Raw genomic sequence first — 21498 nt, forward strand, 5'->3', positions numbered from 1 at the left:
TGTCTCCCGGTTGCCATTACGACGTGGCAGCACAGGGCAGGAGACCCTAACAGTAACCCCTCTGACGAGGGGTCAAAGAACCCCTACCACCGGGTTTATCGGGTTACTGCGAGAAGAAAGAGCATATCAGTCTGGGGGCATGAAGATCACAACTGCGCACCCACGACCGCTCCTCCGGGCCATACCCCTTCCAGTGCACCAAAAATGACAGCCGACCCCAAACCACCTTGGAGTCAAGAATCCTTTCAACAACAAACTCCCTCTGGCCATGTATCAGAAGAGGGGAAGGTCTTCCACTGGAAGAAGGATTAATAATCGCCCGTTTTAAAAGGGAACAATTAAATGTTTTATTGATACCCAAAGAACGGGGCAGATCTAACTGAAATGCCACCGGATTGATAACCCTTGTGATCTTATAAGGGCTGATGAACCGGGGGCCTAACTTATGAGATGGCTGTCTCAACTTCAAATTCTTGGTAGACAACCAGACGAAGTCTCCTAATTTGAAGCTGCAGGGTCTTTTCCGCTTATCAAAAACCCTTTTGGTCACTAATGACACAGACACAAGGGCTTTCTTCACTTTCCGCCAAATACCTCTAAGGACCGAAACCACAGAGGAACCACCAGGCGTGGAGTCCAGGGGGTCAAAAGAATTGGCCTTAGGATGATGCCCATACACACAAAGGAAGGGAGAGATCCCTGTAGCAGAGTGAGCCGCGTTGTTATAGGCAAACTCCGCCATGGACAGATGAGCAACCCAGTCAGTCTGACACTTGGAGACATAACACCTGAGGAACTGCTCCAAGGACTGGTTCACCCTTTCAGTCTGCCCATTAGACTGCGGATGGTAGCCTGACGACAAGCTGACAGAAATCTGGAGATCGGAACAAAATGCCCTCCAGAATTTGGCCACAAACTGGGATCCGCGGTCAGAGACCACATCAAGTGGCAACCCGTGGAGACGCACAACATGCAGCATAAATAATTCAGACAGGCGTCTGGCCGATGGCAGCCCAACCAGTGGAACGAAGTGCGCCATCTTCGAAAACCTGTCAACGACAACCCAGATGGCTGTCATCCCCGAGGATTTGGGCAAGTCCACCACAAAATCCATTGAAATGTGGGTCCATGGCTTAGATGGGATAGAGAGTGGATGTAATGGGCCAACAGGAACCCCTCTAGGAGTCTTATTTCGGGCACAAATGTCACATGCCCGAACCCACTGATCAGGCCCGGCGCTAGCCGCTCAGCAAGGGATGCAGTGCAGGTAGGCGCCGGGCAGGAGAGGCGCCTTCACTGCTCTGCATCCCAGCTGAAGCGCCGTCCTGTCCCTCCTGCTGCTGCTGCGCCTGCCCTGTCACACTGACAGGCAGCCGCAGCAGCGCCGGCAGCATGACTCCTTCTCCTCTGTCCCCTGTGACAGGGAGAGGAGTGTTTTCTGTCCGATGAAAGGGGCGGAGCTACATGGACCAAGGGGCGGAGCTACACTGACCAAGGGGGCGGAGCTACACGGGCCAAGGGGGCGGAGCTACACGGACCAGGCTAGCAGACAGTGGAAGATCTGGCCAGCAAGATTGTGGTAAGAGTGTAAAGAGTGTGAAAGAGAAAGTGTGTGTGTGTGTGTGTGTGTGTGTGTGTGTGTGTGTGTGTGTGTTTGTGTATATGTATGTGTGTTTGTATTTAAAAAGTGGATGCTGTCCGCCGTAATGTGTAAAAAGGGGGGAGCTGTCCGCCGTAATGTGTAAAAAGGGGAGCGCTGTCCGCCGTAATGTGTAAAAAGGGGGGAGCTGTCCGCCGTAATGTGTAAAAAGGGGAGCGCTGTCCGCCGTAATGTGTAAAAAGGGGGGAGCTGTCCGCCGTAATGTGTAAAAAGGGGGGCGCTGTCCGCCGTAATGTGTAAAAAGGGGAGCGCTGTCCGCCGTAATGTGTAAAAAGGGGACTCTATCCGCCGTAATGTGTAAAAAGGGGAGGCGCTGTCCGCCGTAATGTGTAAAAAGTGGACGCAGTCCGCCGTAATGTGTAAAAAGGGGACTCTGTCCGCCATAATGTGTAAAAAGGAGGCGCTGTCCGCCGTAATGTGTAAAAAGGGGAGCGCTGTCCGCCGTAATGTGTAAAAAGGGGAGCGCTGTCCGCCGTAATGTGTAAAAAGGGAGGCGCTGTCTGCCGTAATGTGTAAAAAGGGGAGCGCTGTCCGCCGTAATGTGTAAAAGGGGCTCCGAATCTGTCGGCCGTAATGTGTAAAAGGGGCTCTACCTGGTGTAGTGGCGCTACTGTGCGGCATAGTTTGAATAATGGATACTACTATAATATGTAATATGAATTGGTATTATTTTGTGGCAACACCCCTTCCCTGCGAAGCCACGCCCCTATATTTTTTGTGCGCGCCTGCGGCGTGCACTGCCCCTACTTTACATGCAGGTGTGTGTGTGTGGGGGGGGGGGGGAGGGTGCCGATTCCCTCTCTTGCACACTAGCGCTGCACAGAGTGAGTGTGGGCAGAGAGTTCACATCCATAGGCTTACACGGATCTCCTGCAGCTCAGGGGCCCAAGAGGCCATGGTAACCCCCCGGCCCTACATGTAAAGTATGGGAGGGCGCAAATTTATATTTTGCAGGAGGGCGCCGAACACCCTAGCACCGGCCCTGCCACTGATCCACATCCTTAGCCACCGAGGGCCACCACACCGCCCTAGATAGCAACTCCCGAGTTCTGGCAATACCCGGGTGACCTGATGACTTCTTGGCATGGAATTCCAGGAACACTCGCTGTCTTAACCTAGGAGGCACAAACAAAAGACCTACCGGAAGGTCTGGAGGAGCCTGCTCCTGTGCTCTAAGGACTAATGATAAGAGGTCCTGGGTGATGCCCACTTTAATACATGATGGGGAAACAATGGGCAATGGCTCCTCGGTGGTCTCCTGGATTGGAGCAAAACTCCGTGAGAGCGCATCAGCCTTGATGTTTTTTGACCCAGGGCGATATGTTATCAAAAAATTAAAGCGAGCAAAAAACAAAGCCCATCGTGCCTGCCTGGCATTGAGACGCTTCGCTGACTCTAAATATGCCAGATTCTTATGGTCAGTGAGAATTGAGACCACAAACTTAGCCCCCTCAAGCCAGTGTCTCCACTCCTCGAGTGCATCCTTAATAGCCAACAATTCCCGGTTACCCACGTCATAATTCATCTCGGCAGGCGAAAATTTACGGGAAAAGTAAGCACAGGGATGAAGGCGATTATCAGACACTCCCATCTGAGAAAGCACTGCCCCAATACCCATCTCAGAGGCATCCACCTCCACCACAAAAGGACGCTCTGGATCTGGGTGTCGCAGCACCTTGGCCGAAACAAATGCCCTTTTGAGACGGGCAAAAGCCGCTTTAGCCTCACAAGACCAGTGAGCAACATCCGCCCCTTTCTTAGTGAGTGCCACCAAGGGCGCCACTATAGACGAAAATCCAGCGATAAATCGTCTATAAAAATTCGCAAAGCCCAGGAAACGCTGAAGCGCCTTCAAACTAGTGGGCTGCACCCAATCCAGGACTGCCTGTACCTTGGAACCCTCCATTTGGAAACCTTCTGGGGAGATAATATATCCTAGAAATGCGATTTGATGAACTTCAAATTCGCACTTCTCCAGCTTCGCCCCAAGCCGGTGGTCTCTGAGTTTCTGGAGGACTAAGTGTACATGCTTCCGATGTTCCTCCAGGGAATGGGAGAAGATTAGGATGTCATCTAAGTATACAACTAAGAATCTATCCAAATATTCCCTGAGCACATCATTCATGAAATCCTCGAAGACTGCCGGGGCATTACAGAGCCCAAAAGGCATCACCAAATATTCATAATGCCCTGAGTGGGTATTAAAGGCAGTCTTCCATTCATCCCCCTCTCTTATTCGGATTAGATTGTACGCACCGCGTAGGTCAATCTTAGAAAAAATGGTGGCAGTACGAAGCTGGTCAAACAAGACCGAAATGAGAGGCAGCGGGTATGAGTTTTTAATCGTGATGCGGTTCAATTCCCTGAAGTCGATGCAGGGTCGCAACGAACAGTCCATTTTACCCACGAAGAAGAACCCTGACCCAACTGGAGACTGTGAAGGTCTGATAAATCCCTTAGCCAAGTTCTCCTGAATGTACTCTGCCATAGCCTGAGTCTCAGGACGTGACAGGGAGTACAACCTGCTCTTGGGAAGCTTAGCATTTGGCAACAAATCAATGGCACAGTCATAGGGGCGATGGGGAGGTAGTACCTCTGCAACTTTTTTGGAGAACACGTCCGCAAAATCTGCATAACACCCTGGCAATCCTGGCAAACTTAGCTGCGAGAGCCTGACTGGAAGGCTCAAGCAACTCCTGAAACAATCAGTACCCCAACTAAGAATCTCACCAGAGACTTAGTCAAATTGAGGATTGTGGGCCCTTAACCAGGGTAACCCCAACACCAATGGGGGAAAAGTACAGACAGTCACATAAAAGGACAATTTTTCAGAGTGTGTGGCTCCAATAAACAAAGAAATCTGGCTAGTGCAAGAGGTAATTTTACCTTGGGATAATGGTTCCCCGTTTAACCCACAAATCTCAATTTCCGATGCCAAGGGTACTAAGGGAACAGAGTGTTTCAGGGCGAATTGGCGGTCCATAAAAACCCAGTCGGCCCCACTGTCCACAAAGGCCTCAGTCTTGACAGTTTGACCGAGGATCTTCAAGGTCACCGGAATGATAAAAGTCTTCTTGGGAAATTCTGACTTCTGGCCTGACAGGATATTTCCCATCACCCTCAGGCCCTGAAGTTTTCCGGCTTTTCTGGGCATGATACTACCACATGACCTTTATTCCCACAGTACAAACACAACCCCTGCTGTCTCCTCCGCGTCTTCTCAAGCGAGGAGAGGCGGGTAGCCCCAATCTGCATAGGCTCCTCGGAAAATTCCTCAGAGTCTGAGGTTCCCTTGGGAAGGAAGGAAATCTCAGTCTCCCTTTCAAGCCTACGCTCTCTCAGCCGTCTATCCACCCGGATGGATAACTGCATGAGCTGATCCAAGCTATCAGGCAAGGGATATTGTACCAGTTGGTCCTTTATCTGGTTAGAAAGACCTCTTCGGTACTGGTGTCTCAGGGCTGGGTCATTCCACTGGGTATCATGGGCCAACCTCCGAAACTCTGTACAGTAAACCTCAACTGGCCATCGCCCTTGCTTAAGGATCGAAATCTGAGCCTCGGATGAGGCCGTCTTGTCAGGGTCATCATACAACATGCCCAGTGCCGTAAAAAAAGCATCAACACTTTTAAGCGACGGACAGTCAGGCTGCAACCCATATGCCCAGACCTGTGGGTCTCCTTGTAGCAAGGAAATCACTATGCCCACCCGCTGAATCTCCGACCCAGAAGACTGAGGCCTAAGCCGGAAGTATAGCTTGCAGCTCTCCTTGAAACAAAAGAACTGCGAGCAATCTCCAGAAAAACGATCCGGGAGATTTACTTTCGGCTCCTTAACCCCTGCAGGTGCTGCTGCTGCGGGAGCTCCGCCAGCAGCCTGGGAGGTGTGCATTTTAATGGACAAATCATTAAATTGTCGAGTCAGGACCTGCACCTGATCGACCACCTGTTGCAACGTATTTTGAGGGGTATGCTCCATATTCCCACAAAATTTCAACAGGAGTATTAGGCTGCTGAATATGTTATGCACATCAGTGCCTGCAGGAAAGTACTGGTGTCAGAACTGTTATGCACTCCAGTGCCTGCAGGAATGTACTGGTGTTTGAACTGTTATGCAAAACAAATGGACTCACAGACAGACTGGGGAATATGACATAACGTACACAGAAGGTGATAGGGTAACAAAATACACACAAAGTGAACAGAGAAGCCCAGAGGCTAAGGAACTGGATATCTCCCTTGTATTAGAAATGCTCAGATGGGAAAAGCAAGATGTTGTGTTTTAATACGTAGAGAACCCGAAATGCTGTTGCTAAGGGCAACAGCAAAACCCTAAAGGGTTACCAACGGGTGTGGCAGTAAACTCCTTGGTCAGAGATGGAATGATAGACACAAGGAGAGTCTCCACAATCCTAATTCTCACTTGCAGTGCACAGGTTCAGCTTACTGCCACTAAACTGACCCCTGACACCTAGCACAGTGAGACAGGATTAGACAGGCAAGTCTTAGAATACAGCCGCAAACTTGCTAAGTTCACAGAGTAGTAACAGAACCCCAGCAAGCTAAACGACTGACTCCAGTCTTACTGCTAGGTCTGGATTGGCAGAGTGTAATACCAAATCCCCAGGCCTATTTGCAGTAAGCAACAAACAAATACAAAGCTACACAGTACTGGTTAACTTTCAGGAACTGACTAACCAACAAAGATTCAGCAGCATCTGCTTACCCTGAGAAGAGGCCTTATAAAGCAGGTGCTGTCCACGACCCACTCAGACCTCACAGACTGTGAGCACAAAAACCAGCACCGGATCCCCTGCCGTGCACAGAGCCTATAACCACTGCACAGCAAAAGACCCGAACCGGAGTATCAGCTGCGCTCAGGTTACTCCGCTAGCACTTGTCTCCCGGTTGCCATGACGACGTGGCAGCACAGGGCAGGAGACCCTAACAACGGTGCATCTATTTTTATAAATTTGTGGTTTACTTCGTGGTGTAGGAGGCATAGGAGATCCCATGAAGCCAACCGGACTATTGCAAATGATGATGTGGTGCACTGATGCGCTGAGGGTGTAAGAGGAGTGAGGGATATACAGGTCAGTAGTGGGATAAGGATTTGCAGGTCTACTCTCCGGGCAGTAGCGGATCTTGCCACGGGCAAGCCGCCTTACGGAGGGTGCCGCACCAGGGCAAGATCCGCTGCTGCTGTGTGCCCCCCGCTGCACGCTGCCCCCCTACTGCTGCTGCCCCCCCCCCCCCCGCTGCCGCTGGGAAGTTAACTAGACACGTACGCGTCTAGTTTCCCTTCATGGAGAGGTCCTCTACTGTGCGGTGCGCGATGACGTCATTGCTCACCGCACATCATTTCAATCAGTACAGGGGGCGTATATGACCACGCCCCCTGTAGGAAGCCACGCCCCCTAATACCGCCCGGGGAACCAGGAGCCCTGGAACCGGCCCTGTCTCCTGGACTCAAACTTCGGCAGCAGTCCACACCATGGCAGAGAAGGCTATGATAAAAGAGTTATTGTATTTCTCTATTTCCTAAATTCATATGTCCATGGGGGTCATTCCGAGTTGTTCACTCGCTAGCAGTTTTTAGCAGCCGTGCAAATGCATTGTCACCACCCACGGGGGAGTGTATTTTTGCTTTGCAGAAGTGAGAACGCCTGTGCAGCAGAGCGCCTGCAAAAACATTTTGTGCCGAACAAGACCAGCCGTGAACTTACTCTTCGTGTGCGTTGATTCTAACGTTGGTGGGTTGGCTTCTGATGTCATACACCCGCCCAGCATTCGGCCATCCATGCCTGCATTTTCCCTGGCATGCCTGCGTTTTTCTAAGCACTCCCTGAAAACGGTCAGTTGACACCCAGAAACGCCCCTTTCCTGTCAATCTTCTTGCGGCTGCCAGAGCGAATGAAAATGTCGCTGGAACCTGTGCAAAACCACAAATGCCTTTGTACCCCATGTGTCGCACGTGCGCATTGCGGTCCATATGCATGCGCAGAAATGCCATTTTTTAGCCTGATCGCTGCGCTGCGAACAATGGCAGCTAGCGATCGCCTCGGAATGACCCCCTATGGCCACTATTTCTAATGGAGAACTGTTCCATAGCCAGTGGAGTGGGCCTTGGCTGTAGATCCTTATGCATGGTGCAAGTGATAGAATACTAGCACTATTTCTCAACATCTTGTCGCATCCCAATCAAAGAGAATTTTTTCTCAGATTGATTTAGGCCTTCTGACTACCCAAGTAGCCAGCAACATGAATTACAGCTCATGTGAATACATGGTGTGTCTTTAGGTCCACATTGTATCAGACTATCAGTCTATCAGACAATCTCTTTATATTCACGATTTGACAAGTTTAGGGTCAGATTCTTTCTAGCAGGAAAATTAACAGCAGCCTTGTAATCACCAATGCCTTATCTCCTGTCTACTCCTTGTTCAACCCGTCCAGGATCATGGTCATCTAAATCTGAAGAAGGTGTGACTTTGAGCATTATGGTACAGTATGATGGCTAACTTAAGTACAGTTCACAAAGGCCAGGATCCGGTGCATGCGCAGTAACAGCAACGGCTTCTATGGACTGCATCAGCTGCAGCCCATTGAAGTTGGCTAGGGCTATCAAGGCAGGATGCTAGCTCTCTGCCTATTGCAGCCCAGTCTGGCAGTCCCAGAGGGAGAAAACACCTCCCAATGGAACTGCCTGTAGTGTCTGTGATTGGCAGGTAGGGCTTCCATTAGGAAGTCAATGCCAGTCACAGTAAAGCCAGTGCAGTTTCATGGACTACATCTGGTTTCACTGTCAGTGAGCTGGGTGGTGGATTTACCTGGGGTGGGCTGCAGTCTTGCAGCCCATAGGTAAGATACCGCCACTGGTTCTTAGTGTTTTTGACTGCCTCTTTTTCCACAGTGGGTAGAACAGACAATTAGCATTATACTTGGATTTCAAACTTCAATATTTGATTGTAAAGTGTAGGTTAGTCAATCTGGAGACCCATCTATTCTCAAGTGACCCCACATCAGTCATTTGCAACTGTGATACCAGAATATTATTCTTGTAAAGGGAATAGCTGCGTGGTTATCTCTGTATTTTTCAGTGACGGCACACACAAATGCCAGAACTCCAATTTGAAATAATTCTAATTGTCCTAATTTCTTTCTAAATTTTGGGTGGCAAACTGGTGCAAGCAATGACTCGTTCAAACCTTCCTAAACCTGTACCAAGACCAAGGACTTTGAAAATGACATCACTGTATATTTGGATGGGTTTTTCATAGTCATGGTAGGCTAATAATGGCTCTTCGTCAAGGAATAAGTTTGCTAAATTCTCAACAAATCTTATATTTTAATAACAGAAGGATGACTTTTATGAGTGGCATACAGTGTGTCTATGATACTATTGTCTGAGCATGGGTACATCATATACCAAATTAAAGGTCTTGGTTAATAGATTTGCAGAGAAATATTGGCATTGTAATTGGCTGCTTCATTTTTAAGTTATGTGGCAAACCGGCCACCTGTCATTGACAATGCATAAACATTGTGCTCTGGAAAATGTAAGCTCCTGGGTATTCTGTAAACTGTGCCAGTTATTTGCAGCCACCGACTAAGCAGGGAATTTTCAAGATGTGACTCCTAAGAGGGTGAAAAGGGGTAAAATGTTCTCGCCAGTAAATCGTTGCCCAGTTCAAACTAGGCACATTAGCTAGTTTACTATAATTCCCTATAAATCTGAGAAACATTTTGACTTTCTTGACCATTTCTGGGAATGGCCAATCCCAGACTACCTTAATTTTTAATAAGATCCTGAATCAATCACTCTGAGCTATGTGTACTAAGTACTGGGCTTTGGGTTTTAAAAGGTGACATTTCCATGATTTCACCTACAGGTCATACAGTACTTAACAAGTTGCATCTCTGAGATGTTTTAGAGGGTCTTTATACATACTGTAAAGACAAGATAATGTCATCCAAGAACAGCAATACGATCTCAAAGTTATTGTGACCTAAGCAACACTCCATCACTCATTGGAAGGTGTTGGGTGCAATACACAACAGGAATGGCATTTTGTCAGACTTGAATATTCCCATTAGAGATGAGCGGTTCAGATTCCTTTTAAACTTGACCGTTCCAAATAGCAGGGATACAAGCCCACCCGAGCCATCGCTCAGGTATTCCCGGCAGACTTGGATCCCACTGCGAGGCTGGGTGTCATTTTCCTGGTGTTGGATTCTTGCTGGACTTAGATTCTATATAAATTGCTGCAGCTGGGACTTGGCGAAATGTCTCACTAATGCACGCTAGTGAAAGCTGTGATGTACTCTGCTTTAGTATCTGCTGGCTGTGTTGTGGATGTATAGTGGGCACGCTGATGAAAGCTGTGATATACTCTGCTGTAGTAGCTGTACTTAATGAGTAGGACTCTGGACTCACAAGTGGATGTGCTGTGACTGTATAGGGGGCACGCTGCTGAAAGCTGTGCTATACTCTGCTGTACTAATGCGACACCCCAAAAATTAGTGTGTGTGCCCCTTTAAAGATAACTTACAGTGTTTGCAGCAGAGAACGTGAAGTGCTGGTATAGCAGGGGTAAGGATGGACCCTGGTCCAATCACATGTTCCAGATGGTGAGCTCGGATTGGACAAGGCAGTCTGGGAGCAGAGGAGTCTTGTGGGAAGAAAAAGGAGGTGTTACATAGAAGTGGTTGGATGTGCTGGACACTCTGAGTGAGGAGTGGATGTAAACTGCATGGTCACACTGAGTGGTGAGAGCAGCTCTGCAAAGCAGAAGAAAAGGGGTGCTACCAGGAAGCAGGGAGCTAGGTCAGCAAGTGTGAGACACCACCAGGCCTACTGAAAGGCGTGGATGCTGCGCCATCTTGTGCAGTAAGGAACCGCTGAGATAGGTCCAGCTAGTGAGTACCTCTATTCAGAAGTTCTGAGTAAGTACACAGAGACTGTTATTGTTATGAGCAACAGGCTAACAAATGACCAAGCCCAAGTGTCCATTTGTCACATGCTGCAAATTGTAAAGGGAACAAATAGTATAATACAGAATTCAAATGCAAGACCTTACCAACCAGCCCCTGTTTGTGTGCAGCAAAGACAGACACCCACTGTTTAAGAACTGTTCAGAGATATATTTAGGGATCGTGGGAGAGAAAGAGACATTTTTGCATGTGGAATTTAGTTACTTTATCTGGATAGGACTAAGTTTATTTGCCCAAGGAATCCTTATTACTAGGTAAGCTGTATTTGTGGAAAGACACTACAATACCTTCACTAGCTTCATCTTTTTTGAACAGACTGAGTCAAAGTGACATTCTTGCTAACTCAGGATTCAATTGGGGTAATTCTGAGTTGATCACTGCAGGGGAGGCAGATATAACGTGCAGAGAAAGTTAGATTTGGGTGTGGTGTGTTCAATCTGCAATCTAAATTGCAGTGTAAAAATAAAGCAGCCAGTATTTACCCTGCACAGAAACAAAATAACCCACCCAAATCTAAGTCTCTCTGCACATGTCATATCACATGTTATATCTGCCTCCCCTGCAGTGCACATGGTTTTGCCCAACTGCTAACAAAAATTCTGCTGCGAACAACTCAGAATTAGCCCCAATGTTTGCATATGTGCCACTACCCAATGCAAAACTGACCTCAGTTCACCTCAGGATTTAAAGAGAGCTCCAATGTTTTTTGCACGTGAAGATTGCAATGACCTTGTTAGGGAAAGTTAAGAATTGTGAATTGTATTTTTCATCACCACAATATTATTGTGCCATATTGGAATAAGAATATATATCTGTGATTAGATTGATTGTCCTTTTGAAATATAAATTATTTTCTACATGCCATTATCTAAAGTCAAACGTGAGTTACCAATCTTCTTTAATGACTGTGATTTACCAATCTTCTTTGATGCCATGTAATTCTTGTTATTAATTTATTTATTCCAAACAACTAATAGTCCTCTTTAATCCAGAGTTCATTGTGGCTCAATAAAAAGACATCCTGTTGGAAATGCTATCTCACTCCTGTTTCATATCAATCTAATCTACCTCTCTGAACAAGGTACTACAAACAAGGTACAGGGAAGAACTTTCAAGGGAAACGTCTGTCACATAGCCACCCAACACCTGTGATACCTCTAACAACCACTTAGACATACCCACCAACCCTGGGGTGTTACACTAGCTGTGCACATGCACAAATGCCCAAAAATCACTTGTTTGCAATTTTTGGACATTTGCGTGCCTTACTGAATAAGGCGCTAAGTCCTCTGGATACTTCAGGACATCACATTTTCCATCATGTTGAAGAGAAACTACATTATTTATTTTTATATATACTCAGTGTATCTGCAAGTGGTCAAAGTAGGTGTCTCAGTTGTAGATTTCTTTAGGGTAAATCCTAAAATATTTGGATCTTGTATCCATTAAAATCAACTCTTTCCAATACCTTGTCCTCTTGATTTCTTAGAGTCTGGTGGCACCATGTGTTCTATTAGACTTGAGAACTTGGGAATGGAGCGCACCGTGCTGTACACCATATGAAATACAATTTTGGTTTCTTATTTAAGAATCATATAAATAATGCTCATCAAGACAGCGATTCTTGTAGGTGGAATATTTTCAGGAAATGGCGCTATTCTTAAACTTCTTATGACATCGATACAAGAAAATAGAGGGAAATTAGTGGGATTCTTTCCTTACCCTGCAGTCCTTGTGCCGCACTTTCTTCTTATGTCCTTATCCAGGTAGCTGGTCTTATTTTATGAATAGCGGTGCTCCCAACAGATTTGTTAAGTTGGGTAGCTGTAACGCACCTGGTGTTCGGCTTGGAATCATAGAATTTGACAGCAGATAAGAACCACTTGGCCCAAGTGCATGCACACACTTAAACGCTAGGGTTAATATTTGTTGGGAGCCAATTAACCTACCAGTATATTTTTGGACTGTGGGAGGAAACAGGAGAACCCAGATGAAACCCATGCAAGCACGTGGAGAAAATGCAAACTCAACACAGGGCCACGGTGGGAATTAAACTCACAACCTCAGCGTTGTGATGCAGTAATGTGAATCATTATATCATACTGTCCTACACCATCTGTACTGCTTGTTTTCAGTTTCCAGACTTATGATATCCAGAAACTGTGCACAGTGTAAAATCCAATGTGTTTCATCTTCTGGACTTTGGGGGTTATTCAGGTTTGTTAACAAACCAAAAAAGCACACTAAGGGGTAAAACCATGTTGCATTGCAGGTGGTGCAGATGTAACATGCACAGAGAGAGTAATAGGCCCTACACACTGGCCGATTTTTTGAAAGATATGAACTCGTTCATATCTTTCAGTGTGGAGGCACCAACGATGAACGATGCGCGACCCCGCGTTTGTTCATCGCTGGTCTCCCGTCGGCTGTGCATGCAGGCCAATATGGACGATCTCGTCCATATTTGCCTGCACTTCAATGCAGCCGGGTGACGGGGGGAGTGAGGAAACTTCACTCCCCCCATCACTGCCCCCGCGCCGCCGGGTTGCTCGTCGGCCGTATCGGCCGTCGGGCACCTCGGCGGCGCATCGCCGAGTGTGTAGGGCCCTTTAGATTTGGGTGGGGTATATTGTTTCTGTGCAGGGTAAATACTGGCTGCTTTATTTTTACACTGCAATTTAGATTTAATTTTGAACACACCCCACCCAAATCTAACTCTCTCTGCACATGTTACATCTACCCCACCTGCAGTGCAGCATGGTTTTGCAGATTAGTGTATTTTTTTGGTTTCCTAACAAACCTGAATAAGGACATTTATCGGGATGTGGTCAACTTACCTAAAATCAAAATCCCGACGGACAAAATCCTGTCAACTATTCATATCGGTAAAAATCCCGACAAGGTCAAAATCCAGACATGGTCAAAATCCCGACATTTAAAATACCAACAAGGCCATATTACCGACATTTAAAATGCTGACAGGTCAAAAAGTTAACATGAGGTTTTCATGATTTTTTTATTTGATACCGACTTGTTCATACTTTACCATCCCAGTGGACCTGGAAGGGGAATATAATAGTGAGCCGAGCCAAGTGGAGGGACGCGGTACACTTATACGGTGTCCATGTCGACCTATGTCAACATACACAACAAAAAAACAATGAAAAACTATTGTCGACTTTTTGACCTGTCGACATTTAAATGTCTGTATTTTGACCTTGTCGATATTTTAAATGTCTGTATTTTGACCTTGTTGGGATTTTGACCGTCGGACAATTGTTGTCGTGATTTTGACTGTCGGAATTTTGATTGTAGGTATTTCATACTGATCCCGCATTATCAGATGTTATAGAATAAAAACAACACATATTTCCTTAATTTTTTTTTCGTTGGCGGACGGGGTTTTTACCAAAAAATAAAAACAAAAAGTCCTTTCCACACTTGGTTCTTTGAAATGTTTGAAATATAAAAATAATTATTTTAATTTATTTAATTTACAATGAAAGCAGTTCTAATCATTTGGATAAAGAGGTATTGATAAATACCAGTAACAAATGTTCTTCTTATAATTTGGTACATTCCTGTATTTACCATTAGAGCTGATCGTAGATGTGCTAAATTTAGCACATCTACGATCAGGCACACAGACATGTGGGGGGACGCCCAACACGGGGCTAGTCTGCCCCACATGTCTGGCCCGACCCCCCCCCCCCCCCCCGCAGAAGTACAAAAGCATCGCACAATGGCGATGCTTTTGTACTTCAGGAGTAGTTTCCTGCCAGCGCAACTCCTGCGCGCTGGCCGGGAGCTACTCATCGCTGCCCAGGTCGCAGCGGCTTCATGTGCCGTCGCGGCCCGCCCCAAAATCGCACAGCACCGATCAGGTCTGAATTAGGGCCAATGGCCATTTCTCATCACTAAGCATATAAATCAGCAATCTCTGTATTATAGTCACAAAGGTAATGCAGGGTTACACAAGTGGGTAAAGTTATAAACTCCTTATAATGCTCCACTTAAACTGAACTGAGGAACTACGGTATAACCTGAACAGCATGTAACACCTTGTATTATCGGCTTCTTAATATGAAATGGAAATATTGAAAAAATATTTGTCCCTTCTACCTAGGAGTTATATTTGCTAATAATGAAAGCTGGAAGGTGATGAGACGATTCACTCTTTCAACTCTACGTGATTTCGGGATGGGGAAGGAAACAATTGAAAACCGGATTAGTGAAGAAAGCGATTGTTTAGTGGAAAAGATAAAATCCTACAAAGGTCAGTGGCTGCTTTATTTTACTTTGCACCCTGTTCAGTTATTGAATGCACCTAAGGCTTGGTTGTTGTAGAGTAATACAGTATATAAGCTGTCAGTGTAGAAGCCAGTGTGACGTTCCACAGCACAAATACAGTGTTTGCATTGCTCTGAGCCATGATCTGTGCTGATGCGCCATTCCTATGTCTGGTCTAAATGATGTCATAAAACGCATCACACATGCAAAAATAATACATGTAATAAGACATTGATGTCCTCTCACTCTAATGATTTTTTATTCCCAAAACACTCAAACCAAGAATCTTGTATTTATTTAACCCATTCACTACTGATGGTTGTCTCACCACTGTGCTGAGGGCATTTTTTTTTTAATGTTTACCCTTATAACATTCTAACATCAATGGACCTAATTCAAACCAGGTCGCACACATGCGTTTTTTTGCACTGCTGCGACCAGGTAAACACCGCCTACAGGGGAGGGTGCGATCGGCTGTTCATTGAGATGCACAAACAAAAGTTTGTGCAGTTTCTGCACAGCCCAGGACTTACTCAGCCGCTGCGATGATCCGGGCCGATGCTGACGTCAGGATTCCTCCTCCGGAACGGGTGGACACACCTACGTTTTTCCGGACACTCCCAGGAAACGGTGAGTTGCCGCCCAGGAACACCTTCTGCCTGTCAAGCTTCTTGTGATCGCTGGTGCGATCGCTTTCTTTGTGGAATCCGTCGCTGCCCGTCGCCGGCGGACAACACGCCTGCGCATTATGGTGCATACGCATGTGCTGTTCAGACCCGATCGCACGGCTGCGAAAAAAGGCAGCGTGCGATCGGGTCTGAATGAGGCCCAATATCACTGATTTTGTTATGATACACACACATAAACTGTACCTTGTTGTTCAGATGAATTTGTATATTTGGAAAACACCATTAGTCTTTTACGCATATTAAATAAAATGTAACCAAAATTGACAAAAAAGTCTGGTTTTAATGGCCAACAGGATATTTGTTAATTTAAGAACCATTCTGCACATGAGCAGAATGGAGTATTTTGCCTGCACAGACTCTTAACCATCAGGTTTCAACAAAAATCTAAATTACAGTAGCCCCAAGGAGCATTGGGGCAAGTATATTGCTATATGGCTAGTAAATCGTAATTGGTACAGGTTATAACAAAACTTTTATTGCCCACACTGGAATCTTAATCACATTGTAATTGATCAGAGATTTCCTGTTCTTTGATATTTGTATGACATGCAGTGGCGCACACAGGGGGAAGGGGGTGGGGGGTTGGTTGAGTTCCAAGCACCAAGAAACCCCCCTCCACAATTTTTTTTTTTCAGCTGCATGAGTATTATTGATGGTTGTCTTGCATCCTTTGCAGCCTGCTGTCTTCCTGGTGGCACTTGTGAGTGCTTAATAAAAGTTTACTTTATTTTAATTATAGTACATATATACACGTGTATATTCATAAACACACACACACACACACGATATATATACATGCGTATATATATATGGGTACTGTATGTATGTATATATATTATATATATGTATGCCTGTTTAATATGCTATATATATATATATATATTATATAAAAGCAATAAAGTCCACACTGCAGGCTTGATTAAGTCAACGGTGGGGTGCTCCACAGGGGGCCCAAAGGCCAGTATATAGCATATGGATATGCAGGCACTCACCAGTAATTTCCAACAGGTATTTATTAATAACTCACAGAGACATAAGGACAATTATGTCTCTGTGAGTTATTAATAAATACCTGTTGGAAATTACTGGTGAATGCCTGCATATCCATATGCTATATATATATATATAATATATATATATATATATATATATGACAGTGTCCTTGGTCTGGCACTCCTTCCCCCCACAGGGTATTGGCTCCGGTGCCCTCCTTAAGCAAACAAGCTCAGTATATAGAAGATGGAAGGCGGCACTCAGGAGACTTACTTGAGAAAGTAGAAAACGTGCTTTTAATGGGTGACGTTTCGGGAGACGCACTCCCTTCTTCAAGACACAGCAATACAAATGAACACAGTGAAGAACAAAACTTAAATACCTTACCAGTCCCCGGCTCCGTTCCCTCCGTCACGGCCGGCGGCGTCCCGAGCTCCGGAGCCCGCACTTCCGGTTTCGGCTATCTCCGCCCTTTCCGGCTGACGTGACTCCGTTGCCGGGCGACGCGGCCGCTGGGAGGGACCACCTAAGCAAGGGATCTGTGTTGTCATGGCAATGCGTTGTCATGACACCAGAATGCTATAGAAAAAAACATGTGTAAATAAAGCAATATACAATCGGACCACTTCCGTGGAAATAAACAATATCAAAGTGTTTAAAAACGTGCTAGTGGCTGCCACAGAGTGATATACCATACATATTATAAAAAACACAAATCACATGTGTATAAAACAGTAAATGATCTACAGCGAATCCTATCAGACCATATATACTGACTATCTTTGGTGAAAAAAACAGAAGGAACTTTAAAAAGCACTAACAGCTAAGTCCAATCTAATAATAATGACCTATTCTAACGGTCTGTCAATAGTTAAACTACCTGAACTTCAGCCTCAAGAACCAACCCACCTGTAGAAGGGGGCTGTGGGTGTAAGGGTCCCTGTCTAGATGTTCTATCTGACCTTCCATATTAATTCTGGTGGTCTGATATAACTACCCTATCAGCTATATATGGGATAATCCTTCCCCTGGGACTGTGGGGGTACGTCCTATATAGACCTATTTCAGCCCTGATCCACCAATAATCCTCACAAAAAGCAATTGAGGCTCAGGTATTCATTCAGACCGCGAGGATGAATCGTGTCTAATTTGTGGATCCACCTTGCCTCCAATTGCAACAGCTTTTTTGCTCGGTTGCCACCTCGAATAGACTCTGGAACCTGGTCCACTATTTTGTAGCGGACAGAGGCAAGACTGTGGCGCATCTGCGCAAAATGGCGGGCCACTGGCTGTTCGCTACTCCCTGATGCCAGGGCCGCCCTGATCGCTGACCTGTGTTGGGCCATCCTCTCTTTGAAAAGACACTGGGTTTTACCCACATAATAAAGACTGCAGGGGCAGATTAACACATAAACTACATATGTCGAGCTGCATGTTATTGCTTTGGGTATCTTCAATTTCTTTCCTGTATGTGGGTGTGGAATCGAGTCCCCAGTAAGCATATAGCTGCATGTGGTGCAGCCCAAACATTTGTAGCACCCTGCCTTACGTGTTAAAAAATGAGTGGTGGGTCGTGTTCTTGTAAACCCCGTTACATCATTCTTTACAACTAGGTCTTTAATGTTGGAACTGCGAGTATAGCAAGGCATTATTTGGCAGTTCTTTAGACTTGCTAAATTAGGGTCTGAAGAAATCATCGGCCATAATTGCTTAATTTTCTTGTTAGTCCTTCTGCTGGAGGTGTTATACTGGTTCACCCAGGCCATTTTAGGGGCAGAAGGAACAGGGGCTTTAACCTGTAGCAATTCCTGTCTATTTAGGGACACAGCCCTGGCACGAGCATTCTTCAGAAGCTTAAGTGGGTAGCCTCTCTGTGAGAATTTGTTCGTCATGATATCCAGCTGTATCTCCAGTTCCCCCGGGTCGCTGGTAATTCTGCACACCCTGAGGAATTGGGAATACGGTAAACCCTGTATTAGAGCTGGGGGGTGGAAGCTATCGAATCTAAGAAGTGTATTGCGATCCGTGGGCTTGGAATATAGAGTGGTGTGTAACTCGCCATCTCGTATCTGGATTTTAGTATCCAAGAAACAGATCTCCGACCTGTGTGTAGACACAGTGAACTTGATCGGACTGGAGGAGTTGTTATGTTCCTCTATAAGAGTGGCTAAGGTTCTTTCATCTCCAGTCCAAAACAACAACAAGTCATCTATATACCGAGTATATAGAAAAATGGCCTTGGTTGTCACACTGTTCTCAAAAAAAGTTTGTCTCTCCACCTCCCACATATATGAATTGGCTAGCGATGGGGCCACCGCCGACCCCATCGCACAGCCGGTCTTCTGTAGAAAAATATGTATGGTATATCACTCTGTGGCAGCCACTAGCACGTTTTTAAACACTTTGATATTGTTTATTTCCACGGAAGTGGTCCGATTGTATATTGCTTTATTTACACATGTTTTTTTCTATAGCATTCTGGTGTCATGACAACGCATTGCCATGACAACACAGATCCCTTGCTTAGGTGGTCCCTCCCAGCGGCCGCGTCGCCCGGCAACGGAGTCACGTCAGCCGGAAAGGGCGGAGATAGCCGAAACCGGAAGTGCGGGCTCCGGAGCTCGGGACGCCGCCGGCCGTGACGGAGGGAACGGAGCCGGGGACTGGTAAGGTATTTAAGTTTTGTTCTTCACTGTGTTCATTTGTATTGCTGTGTCTTGAAGAAGGGAGTGCGTCTCCCGAAACGTCACCCATTAAAAGCACGTTTTCTACTTTCTCAAGTAAGTCTCCTGAGTGCCGCCTTCCATCTTCTATATACTGAGCTTGTTTGCTTAAGGAGGGCACCGGAGCCAATACCCTGTGGGGGGAAGGAGTGCCAGACCAAGGACACTGTCATTTGTATGGGGGACTTGGGGCTGCTTTTCCCCAGTCCCACCAGGTCGGGGCACCCTCCATAAGATTCACTTAAATCATTTACCTGGACACTGGCTCACCAATTTACACCTGAGCACTGCACACAGGCACCTAAGCACATTGCACTTTAGTGTGCAATTACCAGCACATACAGCAGTCCATTGGTACCAGGTGGTTGCTAATACTCCTGGTCTACAAGAATACAGAAGGAATACACCCGTTCAGCCACAACATGACTACGCCTGAAGGGGAACCCGGTGATGCCCAGGCTTATTTACTACAGTGTGATAATTATGACGTGCTAAGCTTCTCTGATCTAGAGGCAGAAAATATCTTAGTGAAAGAGCCTGCCTTTGAAGAGAACCTGGTTTCCTCCAATGAGGAACTGTTCCGCGAATTATTCAAATTACGCAAGAGAGAAGTGGACTTTATGTATCACGGACGAACTCTCTCAGATTATTATAGAAGCAAGCAGATCCCGAGGGGATTTCGGGTGCAAAACACCCCCACCATTGGGCGTTATAATCCGAGCTTCTGCAGACGGTGGATCTCTGTCCTCAATAAGTGTGCTATGGACCTCATGCTCCTGGTAATTGAGGAATCCACCCGAGAGGTCAACCTTACCAGGGAGAAACTCCGCACATTTGAGGAACAACATCTCCAGAGCCTCACTGATGATAAAACAACGAACTGGTTGGACAAATTGAAAAACCAGGTGGAATCATATAGGCTTGAGCTGCTCAAATACAAAAAAACCAAGTTGCTCAAAGTACAAGCCGATTACGAGCAACATCGGGTTTATACCTGGTTAGCCAAAACAACGGGGGCGGCATCTAGAGGCAAGCCGGAGAGGAGTTACAGACGGAGGACACAGAGGCCACAAGTCAGCACATCCGCAAGTGAAACGGATGATACAGCGGTGTCTGATTCTGTGATGTCTGCCCAAGGAGTCCCTTTAGGGGCAGTTACCCGGGCATTGGCCTCGGGCAAAAGAAGAAACCCACCAGACGGGGGGGCCAATCGAGGCGGAAGGCGGGGAGGAAGACCACCCAGGTCACGTCGGACTTAATTTTTAATTTATCACGGACAACTCTAACGACGGCAGAAACAGCTGTCCTTAGCAGGGGATTGTCATATGTACCGACAAAAACACCAGACGACTTCCAATGGAAGGTGGAGACCTTCAAATTCAATAGAAGTTTGAAACTTAAGGAGCACTTTGGCAAGCATGGGGACCATAGAAAACAAGGAGAATCGACTCCTTTGATCAAAGGACTCACCTCGGGGTCACAGTTTGACCCAGTGTCGCAAAACGCGACCATTAAAACTTTCACAAGATTAGTAGAGCACCTGCAGGATGACCCCCCTCCACACACCTATAGAAACATGTCCAAGGAAGAACATGAAGCCCTACGAGATCTTAGCGCCAGACAGGACATCATCATCAGGGGCGCTGACAAAGGGGGCGCCATTGTGATATTAGACACTGAGGATTATATAGCAGAATGTGACCGACTGTTGGCAGACAGTCATACTTATGCCCCATTAGATGGTGACCCCACTACACAGTTTAAAACCACATTAGATCAGATTTTACTGCAGGCCAAAGAGGAGGGCATGATTTCGCATGATGTGTACACTAAATTATTGAGCCCACACCCTGTCGTCCCCATTTTCTATTCGATCCCCAAGCTCCACAAGGATGCGCAGCATCCACCGGGACGCCCTATTATCTCAGCGAGGGGCTCACTATGTGAGCCAATCGCCAGATATTTAGATTTTTTTCTGCAACCCTGCATCCAAGCCACTCCCACACACCTGAAAGACACTAGTGCACTACTTAGACAGTTTGCACAACTAGGGCCTATCCCAGCCGACATGATACTGGCTACACTAGATGTAGCCAGTTTATACACCTGTATTCCCCACCAGGCTGGGGTAACAGCCGTAAGGCATCTGA

General features: G+C 46.3%; 1 protein-coding gene across 3 annotated transcripts in view; it reads left to right on the forward strand.

The window, feature by feature from the left end:
- Positions 1-21498, forward strand: part of LOC134908934 (cytochrome P450 2C5-like) — a 239835-nt gene that overhangs the window by 140214 nt on the left and 78123 nt on the right. For all 3 annotated transcript variants that reach the window (XM_063915190.1, XM_063915189.1, XM_063915191.1), the window contains one exon: positions 14780-14929. In XM_063915190.1, coding sequence (XP_063771260.1) covers positions 14780-14929 — 150 coding nt within the window. The remainder of the gene's footprint in view (positions 1-14779; positions 14930-21498) is intronic.

Source organism: Pseudophryne corroboree, chromosome 4 (assembly GCF_028390025.1).
Source record: "Pseudophryne corroboree isolate aPseCor3 chromosome 4, aPseCor3.hap2, whole genome shotgun sequence".
Taxonomy (NCBI): domain Eukaryota; kingdom Metazoa; phylum Chordata; class Amphibia; order Anura; family Myobatrachidae; genus Pseudophryne; species Pseudophryne corroboree.